Source organism: Danio rerio, chromosome 5, assembly GCF_049306965.1.
Source record: "Danio rerio strain Tuebingen ecotype United States chromosome 5, GRCz12tu, whole genome shotgun sequence".
In the NCBI taxonomy this organism is placed as follows: Eukaryota; Metazoa; Chordata; class Actinopteri; order Cypriniformes; family Danionidae; genus Danio; species Danio rerio.
The window spans coordinates 66,765,001-66,775,652 of record NC_133180.1 but is presented as its reverse complement, the minus strand read 5'-3'; the positions used below and the strand labels follow the sequence as shown (position 1 = coordinate 66,775,652).

Here is a 10,652-nt window from a genome sequence, read left to right as displayed (position 1 = left end):
CAAAATACGCTGATCGCTCGGCTGGTGTTGAAAATGTGGCGGGCGCTAATATGAAGTCTTGAAAATGATTCTCAGGATGAAAAGACACCCAGAGGACCTCAAGATAAGTGTGTGCTGATGGGCTTTCTAGCAATCTGGTGAGTAGATTCGTTGTTGTTTTTAAGATGTTTAACGTAGCGTTGTTATTAGCTCCTTTTGATAACACAGCTAACGTTATTGGTTGTGTTCTCAATCTCTGTCCAGGGAGTCATGGTGGTCTTGAGGGAAGGAATCTGCCCTGGAATAAATGAGGACTTTATTAAGGCTTTACAGACGGAGGATATCAGAACAGGTGTTGATTTTGAAGATCACGTTTATAGGAACACGTGGTTCTAGATAATGCCATTATTCTAATGCAGTTATAAGAATAACTTACTATAGTAGTTCTGCTGTTGTTTTATGGGTCCTAACCAGTTGTATAGTCCTATAAAAAGGGTGGTGTACTATTACCCACCCGACCCAAATTTTAAAAGCAGACAAAGAAACGATTAAAGTAAATGTTTAATTGATCATTAGCAATTTAACATCAGTTACCTGTAACTAATGACTTCCACAGAAGAAAAAACAAATACTATGGAAGTCAATGGTTACAGGTTTCCAGCTTTCTTCAAAATATTTTATTTTATGTTCAACAGATTGAAAAAAAAAAAAAAAAAGACTGACCGGTTTGGAACAAGTAAAGGTTGAAATAAAATATTGACAATTTTAATGTTTTGGGTAACCTATCCATTTAAAAAGAAAAAATATTTCAACCAATTTTTTTATTTTTAAGTGAGATGCTAATAGTCTTATCCTACTCAATGATTTATGCTTCGCTAGTAGTGACACAAGTTAAAAATGCGCCAATTGCAACAAATTTAGATGCGGGTTTAAAAAACATTTGGTATACAGTTAAAGGGAAAGCGAATACACATAAATTAGGAAAGCTTACTCAGCAAAACGAGTGAGTATACTGAGGGTATACGCAATTATTGATCCTCGGAAGTTGTAATACCCAAATGGCTCGTGGAAAAAGGTCGACATACAAAATATACGTGCGTATAGCCCCGACTACACCCCTGGTGCTAACGTACCTAGAACAGTCAGTGTTTGAGAAAATTACTTTTGAAAGTAATGCATTACAATATTTTGTTACTCTCCCAAAAAAGTAACTAGTTGCCTTACTTCGTTACTTTTAAGGGTAAGTAATGCGTCACGTTACTTTTAAGTTACTTTTGCGTTACCTTTTATTACCTGGCTTAGGCTTGATCTCTTTCAAAACTATTTTTTTTCTTTCTTTCTTTTTTTATTAGATTAGATTCACTGTATAACATACACCTACAATTACATAAAAAAAAAAATAAAAAAACACATCAATAAAATATTTTAGGATTCTGGCTGTCCGACACTGCCTACTACTCAGTAGGTACTGCATTTGAATTTAAACGTACTACTTGGCCGTTAGAAAAGTGCGCTCTATACAGTATGAATGTAAACAATATGAATGGAACTCAGACATACTACATCTGCCATTTTGTCATGATCGTGTGACCTACCCACGTGAGTTGAGTTGCTTCACTCCTATTCATAAATTCTCTCGCGGGGCATCATGGATTAATGTACAGACTTTTTTTTTTTTTTTTTTTGCATGGACATTTCTCATTTAATGTGTGATTTTTGTGATTTTTTTATTTTTATTTTTTTACTTATTTTTTTTATTAATTTTTTTTAAGGTTGGGTAAGTTACTTTTTTTTAATTCAGTAAGTAATCACAAAATTAAAATGTATTTAAATAACTTTGTCTGAGAAGTAATTGATCAACTTAATTCAATACTACTGAAATCCCTAAAAAACACATAGGCAATAGAAAATACACATAATTCTTTATATTTGACTTGAACATGGCCTTTTAGCTTCAATAAAAATATATAAAAGTTAAATGTATATATTAAATCTTGAAACATTGATTAGGACATGATTTTCCTATAGGGCTGGGCGATTAATCGAAAAGTTATCGTAATCAACATTAAAAAAAATTTCCTCTGCAATTTTTCAATTACTTTCCTTACAGCATGTGGAGTTATGTGACCCCACGCTGTAAAGGCTAATTTATACTTCTGCATCGAATGCACGGGTATGGTCCAGCACAGCCTTCATGCAGTTGATTACCCATGCACCTCTCTAAAAATGTAACTACATGTTGCATGTTTGAATTACATTGACAATGGTTGGAAGCTGCGCCAGATATGCCTTGAGACGGCATATTTCCTATTACAATCAAATTATTTACATTGAAAATGATATTTTCTACTTTTGAAAAAAGTGAAAATAATAAACTCTGTTTCCAAATTGTGCAAGTTATTTGTTTTCACCTTTTTAGAAGTTAAAAAGTGACTTGGTTTTAGTTAATGTGTATTTAATTTCAGTTCTTCAACGTTAATGTTTAATAAATAATCATAGATGGTAGATGGTGTGTTTTCTTCAATTATTTTAAAATCAAGTATTGCACAAAATTTATAAGTGAACTGTGAGGGCAAAAGAAATTAAATAAATAAAATAATCGTTCATTAATTGTAATAGAGTTAAAATGTTCAATTAATCGTGATATCTGGCTAATTTGACGTGATTTTGATTTTAGGCCAAATCACCCAGCCCTAGTATCTTACTCAGATTGTTTCTTTAGCATTTCTTTTCATCTAAATTTATACCATACATTATCATGACCTTTTTTCTTAAGAATGTGCAATTTTCTTAATAAATGTCACCCTGTTTAATTGGAAAAATAGAATTATGAAAAATATATTAGTATAGCACAAATACATTTACTCTGCTTCTCTGAATTGATTTATAGTGTTGAATGTATGTTCAGTATTTAAGCCAAGTACATTATAACTAATTCAATGACCTAAAATATAAAGTAATTCCTTAACGTTTTTAGCAGATAAATAATTTATTTGCTGTATGTAGTCAGTAATTACACCAAGTATGATTATTTAACAGAATTTCACAGTGTGTTTTGTCCCCAACAAAAGTATGATTTTTGAGCAACATAAAGACAAGACTATCCATTATTACGATCTAAACACTACACAGGGATTACTACACTTTACTTCAGTAAGGTACTTTGCTCATAGTCTTATAATAATAACAATAATAATAATACTATACTACTAATAATAATGTTTGATTTTAACAGTTGAAGACTTTGTCTCATGGAATCCGGAAGAACTTGCGCAAAAGTGTTCGTTGTCTTACAAGGTTTGTGAAATTACTTTTGTATTTTCAGTCTGACAGTTTCCATACTTCAGCTAATGCCTAATCGGGCCTCACCTTTATTTACGACGATTCTTCACAAAGTCGGTGGAACTAAACAGGGTTAACTAAATAGTGTGTGTGTTTGTGTCATCTTTCAGGCTCTAGTAGCTGTCCGGCGTGTGCTTTTGGCTCAGTACACTGCTTATCCCATCTCTGGAGCCGATCTCTATGAGGAGCTCTTGAGCTCTACTGCAATTCTGTCTACTGGCAGTCCCAGGTCTCTCACACGCTCTCAGACACACACACGCTCACACACACACACACACACACACACACACACACACACACACACACACACACGCTCTCACAAACACACGCTCAAGCGCATACATGCACACACGTGCACGCACGCGCAAACACATGTTTGTTTTTGTGAAAAGTGGGGACATTACATAGGGTACTATTCATTTTATACTGTCCAAACCGCATATTATATTGCCCCCACCCCACCCCTAAACCCAACCATCACATGAGACTGTGTGCAGCTTTACTCTCTGATTAAACTCATTCTGTAGGATGTATAAGCATTTTGAGAAACAAGGACGTCACCAATGTCCTCATATTTCACCTCCTTTTTATAATACCTGTGTCATACCTATGTCATTATACAGATTTGTGTCCCGATATGTCACAAAAACACACACACACACACACACACACACACACACACACACACACACACACACACACACACACACACACACACACACACACACACACACACACAGAGAGAGAGAGAGAGAGAAAAAGAAAGGAGGGCAGAAACCAACATGAATGAATATATACAATATAGAAGTATAAATAGGGTGATTCATATGATCGGGTGAATCTTTGTAGTTCGGTTACAAAAAATATTATTAGCATCTTATACATAATATAAATTTGATCACAAATGACAGTGACATTTTTATTTTATTTTGAAAGCCTAACTGCAGAAAACCAATGTATTGTGCATCTCTAATATACATGTTTTGTATATTTGGATGATTTATTATATGATTTATTGTAATATAAAATGTATGATTTTGTTTGGGGAAAAATACAGAAATAGACGTTACAGCAGAGTATTACAACACAAGTATTCATTTCTGAAAGTGACGCTTTCATTTGTGTCACATTGAGGACAGCAGGAATAAATAAAATTGTAGAATAATTTTATAAAGGATAATTAAATGTATTATTTAATAATGTTAATCTTTTGTTTTTTAATAAATATATTTAGCCCTGGTAAGCATAAGAGAAGGATTTTCAAAACTAGTCAAAACTATATACTATTTGAGTATATAGTATATCCATCTGCCTGTCTGTCTGTCTGTCTGTCCATCCATCTATCTATAGGTGCATCTATCTGTCTATCCATCTATCTATTTATTTATGTCTATCTATCTGTGGGTGTATCTATCTATCTATCTATCTATCTATCTATCTATCTATCTATCTATCTATATATACATTCATCTATCTATCCATCTATCTGTCTATCCAACCAACCATCTATCCATCCGTCTATCCATCCATCTACCTATCCATCTATCCATCCATCAATTTATCTGTCTATCTGTGGGTGTATTTATCTGTCCATCCATCCATCTGTCTATCTATGGGTGTATCTATCTATATATGGGGGTATCTGTCCATCCATCCATCCATCCTTCCATCCATCTATTTATGAGTGTGTCCATCCATCTATGGGTCTGTCTATATGTATAGCTGCCTGTCCATCCAACTATCTATCTATCTATCTATCTATCTATCTATCTATCTATCTATCTATCTATCTATCTATCTATCTATCTATCTATCTATCTATCTATCTATCTATCTATCTAGTGTATTTATTATATGATATAAATTGTATCATTAAAGTTTAAAGGCTTAGGCCCAGCATTCTATTTTAATTAATTAATAGTTGAATTAACCAAAATAGATGATAACAATGCTAAAATGCTACGAAACCTTTCTAATGTTTTGTTTTGCACAAACATTTTAAACCCCAGTGATTTGACAACAAGGATCACGTGACTAAAGTCTGGAGTATAAATTTAGCTGATATCACAAGGAAAAAATTAAAAAACGCATTAAACAGAACAAATTATTTAAGATTGAAATATTTTTAATAATTGTTACCGTTTTCTTCTTCAAAAAAAATATAGTTTCCAAATGGTGTGTCTAGTTTCTTTTTTACTAAAGCCTTGTGCAAAAATGTGCTGTCTTGTTTTCAGTTTGGACAAGCTGTTGGATTCTGGGCTGTACACGGGGGAAATAACTGAGCTGACAGGAAGTCCTGGGAGCGGGAAAACACAGGTGACCTTTTGTCCTGGAAACTGTCCTCAGTTGCTTAGTCCTGCCCTACAATGTCAAAGTCCACCCTTGCTTTTATTACCTGCTACGGTTGGGTGGACAAATCCGTGGGTGTTCGTTCAATAATGCTCTGTGTGTCTCCTCTGCAGGTGTGTTTTAGTGTTGCAGTTAATATATCACACCAGCTGAAGCAAACCGTGGTTTATATTGACACAAAGGGTGGTATGTGTGCCAACCGACTGCTTCAGATGCTACAAACCAAGACCTCTAATGAGCAGGAGCAGGTGATTAAAGTGAAATGTATTAGTAAGTGCTATTTTGTCACAACATGTGTCAATGGTTGAGATGTCCTTACAATGGAAGGGAATGAAGCCAAACAGTAAAACTTTTCACTCTGACGCTGGACATTTCTAAGAACAGTCAGATATGGCTTCAGCTGTATTTCCATGCTGGATTTGTCATCGCTATGTACTTTCTCTATAATATTTATTTATTGCTTTTATTTTTTATTCAACCAAGTAAATATTAGAAAAAAAAATAGTCCCCAAAACTGAAATATCCGATCGTCCTTCGTATTGCTGTTTACATCACCAACGCAATGGCTGGCGCATTTTGTATTGCATTCCAAAAAGCTTGGGCATCAGCCCTAGTATGGAAAATAAAACTATTCATGCTGACTAGTCCAGATCGGCACAGAATTGGAACGGTTAAGCAAAGAGAGCCACTCTGCCTGCAAGTGGAAAAGCGGCTAATGTTACCAGGTTTTCGCATATATGCATATTTACAACATAACGTAAATTGTGTAATGTAAAATCACTGTTCAACCCTTTCTGTGTAAAGTTATTTTTAACACTTAAACATATAAAATGTTTTAACAAACCAAGACCCCTAATGAGCAGGAGCAGGTGATCAAAGAGCAATTTTTTAGTAATCAAACATGTAAAGTGAGATTTGTCAATGATTGAGATGACTTTACAAGGAAAGTAAATGAAGCCAAACCGTAAAACGTACATTTTTCTACTAACACGTCGCACATTTCTAAGAACAGTCAGATATGGTTCCAGCTGTATTTCCATGCTGGACTTGTCATCGCCCAGGTCAAAATTTGTGATCACTGTTCAAAAATTTCTGTGTAAACTTATTTTTAACATTTAAACAAATAAAATGTTTTAATCTTCTTTACAGTTAGTTTAAGGGGCTTGTTTACTCTTATTGGAAAAAAATACTTTTTAGGAAAAAAATACTTTTTTTTAGGAAATAACAAACATTTTTGAAATGTTTTATTGTAACTTTTTAGTTTTACCAAATACTTATGCTATATTACTATTTTTAAATTACTAAAAATAGTTGTTGTTGTTGTTTTTTTTTTTTTAAACTATGATTTTATGTTTTTTAGTATGTTTTGATATTAAGTGACTAATTAATGATCTAAACTGAAAAATACAGTAAGAGCAATATAAATTGGAATTTGACAATTTGCTTAGTTTGTTACAAATCCAGGAAAAAAAAAACATTTTACATTAAAACAACTAAAATGGATTTTTGGTGCTACTTACCAAAAATATCTTTTTGTTTTGTGAGACCATGCTTTTATACTTTAATATATTTCAATATTTGTAGAGTCTATTAATGATCTATTACTGAAATACAGCAATATAAATAAAAACAAACAATAGAAAACATAAAAAATTCAGATAAAAAAAAAATTTAACACTAAAACAACTAAAATGGATTTAAACATCTTCAAGTTGGTCGCTCACCAGATGCGCCGCTCAGTGATGCCACACATGACAGTTGGAAGTATTTCACACCAGACACGCACTTTTCAAAAGTTATTTGAAATGAAACCATGCAGTTGTCGCTCTGTGGCTCGGTAGAAATATGAACAGTGTCTTGAGTCGTAGCTGGGAGCCGCAGACAGCCACCAACTTGCAGAACCGGTGTGCGTACCCTGATAGAAATCTATGTTTAGAATTCTAAAATAACACTACGTGGCACGGCGCGTCACTGAGCAGTGCATCCCCCTTCATACTTAGGATTTTTTAATTATACCTTTAGTTTGAGAAAATACTTGTGCTACATTACTGTTTTTATATGTGCTACTTACTGAAAAATAGCTTTTTTTTTTTTGTTTTTTGTGAGACCATGATTTTAAACTTTAAGTATATTTTGATATTTATAGTCTAATTATAATCATTAATGGAAAAATACAGTAAATTCAACACAAATTGAATTGAACATTTTGCTTGCAAACAAAAAATAAACATTAAAAAAATCTACACTGACGCAATTTCAATTTTTTGTTGTGGAAAATCAACATTATGCCATAAATAACAAAGTTCATCCAAGTCTGAAGCCAGAAAATTCCTTTAAACTTCAAAATGTTAGACTTCAATATGAAGCATGAAAGTATTTAAAAAAAATCCAAAGAAATAAACAAATAAGACGATGGAGAAATGCTAAATTATAAGTATCAAATTGTTGATATGTATAGAAATAGTTTGCTCATATAAAATGAACCTTGTCAATGTTTCTATATACAAATTAAGTATTATGAAAGCAAAGGGAGGCTAACTTCATGGGGAGTTTGGCTTCAGTTCTGATTGGTGGAACTTTCTGTATAGCATTGTGGGTAATGTAGTTTTCCCACCACAAATTCTGCAGTTCAACATGATTGCTTAAAAAATAATAATGAATGTAAATCATGTGAACGAATAGGATCATTAAAAGCATATACCATCAATTTAAATGTTTAAAGCTTATCCATAACGATGAGATTCCAATGGAGAAAATGAATGTCATACTGATTTCCAGAACCTGACTGTAGCACAGTTGTATTACATTTAAAACTGCTACAAAAATTGTTTTTCTTTTCAATAAACAGATGGAGGCACTTCAAAAAATCAAGGTGTTCCGAGTATTTGACGTCTTCTCTCTGCTCGCATGTCTTCAAAACCTGAGATCGACTGGCCTTCAGAAGGTAGGAAGGTTCAGTTTTATATGAAAGACTATTGATGAGTGTTTTTTTGTAATTCTTGACTTTGCCTCAGACGTCTGTTGGAGGTGGATCAGTCAAAGCACTGATGGTGGATTCAGTCTCTGCTGTGCTCTCACCCATCCTCGGAGGGAAGCAGAATGAGGGTATTTGTTTATAGTATTGCATAATGTTGTAATCTTCATCTTGTGCATTAGATGTCTCATATCTGCCGCTTTACATCAGGTATGTCGCTGCTTATGCAAGTTGCTGGGGAGTTGAAGATGATCGCCAAAGATTTTAACATCGCTGTACTGGTATAAACTTTTTTTTTTATTTACTCTAATGGAAAATTTTGTAGCAATAGCCACTTCTCCACTATCAGGGCAAGCAATTCTCTTTGTTTAACCGTTCCATCATATGCCAATCAGGACAAGTCAGTATGGATATGGTTTCATTTTCCATGGTGGTGCTGATGATTGTGCTTTTTGAAATGCAATACAATGCGTCAGCCATTGCCTTTGTAATGTAAACTGGATTACCAGGGTTTCTGCAGGGTCTTAAAAAGTCTTAAATCTATTGAAATGTTGTGTTGTAGGTCTTAAATGTTTTTAACAGGTCTTATTTCCTTTGTTCATGTATAGCTACCCTAGCTGGCTATTAACAACCATACAATCACCAACAATCCATCTCAACTTTTTATTTAAAAATAGCATTTAATTACTTTCCTTACAGTAACATTTACTTAAATGTTCTCCATTTATTTACTGCTGAGGATACTGACCTGACCTGTATTTTTCATTATTAAACTATCAATATCATAGTCTGCTGTTTTGAAAATCTTTCCAACTGGGATATTCGAAAAACAAATCCTTCGAATTTAGCCCGGTACATGTCAAATTCATTCGTAATGGTCTTTAATGTCTTAAATTTAACTTGGTAAAACCTGCAGAAAGCCTGATTACAGAGGTAAATAGTATATATTTATGTTTTGCAGTCGTCTTTTTTATTTTTACTTGGTTGTAAAAAAAAAAATGAAATAAATAAATTGCATGAAGAAAGTGAGTGGTGTTGACCAGTCCAGCACGAAAATGGAAATGGTTTGTAATACAACTGGAACTGTATGTGATTGTTCTAGAAATGTTCGGCATGATAGTGGAAAATCATTGTTTCCAGATAAGGTGGAAGTCTATGAATAAACACTGCTAGACATGTTAAAAACAGTGTTTAGCCTAACATTGCATTATGGCGAGTTCAGACTGCACAATTTTCCAAGTAGTCATGTCACGTCCAAGTAGTCAAGTTATGCCTAGTTCAGACAGCGTGATTTTAGCCCCGATTTTGATTCGCCGACAGGTTTTGAGAAATCGCCGACAAATGCCTGAAATCACAGGCAAATCACTGCTCGTGCACGCGAGTGACAATCACACAGTATGAACTTTCAAAGACGCGATCTGAGAGAATCGCCGAAGAGTCGCCGATGCCTGTGAGATATTTGGCATGCTAAATATCTGGAGCTGTCGGCGATTCAAATCATGCCGTGTGAATTGAGTTTTGACTGAAAATAACATCAGCCATCGCCTACAGCCAATGAGAGAGCAGCTTTCACTTGTGTGTGCGTGTGTTTATACCTGCTGCAGGCCAGCGGGAGGCTGGGGGAGAAGTTAAAAGCGCTCATTTTCGGTTTATTTGGACCCACGAAATGGAGGAAAAAGTAGTGGAGGTTTGACAAGGCTCAGGAGCAACTGTGTCTGTTTGACGTTTCATACAGAAAGAATTTAGTTTATTATCAACGTTGAGGAGAAATGGCTAATTCCCTTTAAACCCAGGTGAGCAAATATGTACATGTTCTACCCCATTAAAGGCTTCTTTCTCATTATGTAGTTAATAACAAAAGATATACGACGTGTTTTTGGCTGTGAGACGTAGTTTGGACGAAGTTGTCGGCGATTCTTCCTATAGTACAGTCATACAATGTGAATGTCCCTGTCGCCGATCCATCTTGCTGTGTAAACAAAGCAGCGACGAAACGCTAGCCCAGATA

The 10,652-nt window shown here is 34.3% G+C and overlaps 1 protein-coding gene across 2 annotated transcripts in view; it reads left to right on the top strand.

Moving 5' to 3' along the window:
* Positions 1-29: 29 nt before the first annotated feature.
* The window catches only part of rad51d (RAD51 paralog D), a 15,112-nt gene continuing 4,489 nt past the window's right edge, over positions 30-10,652 (top strand). The window contains exons 1-9 of one of the 2 annotated variants that reach the window (XR_012405828.1): positions 30-137; positions 244-331; positions 3,215-3,276; positions 3,432-3,550; positions 5,556-5,637; positions 5,784-5,940; positions 8,519-8,614; positions 8,685-8,775; positions 8,855-8,925. Coding sequence is in view for 1 of the 2 variants with exons in the window: in NM_207076.2 (NP_996959.2) it covers positions 250-331; positions 3,215-3,276; positions 3,432-3,550; positions 5,556-5,637; positions 5,784-5,918; positions 8,519-8,614; positions 8,685-8,775; positions 8,855-8,925 (738 nt within the window). In the remaining variant the exon portion in view is untranslated. The remainder of the gene's footprint in view (positions 138-243; positions 332-3,214; positions 3,277-3,431; positions 3,551-5,555; positions 5,638-5,783; positions 5,941-8,518; positions 8,615-8,684; positions 8,776-8,854; positions 8,926-10,652) is intronic. The other variant, NM_207076.2, reaches the window with a different exon arrangement.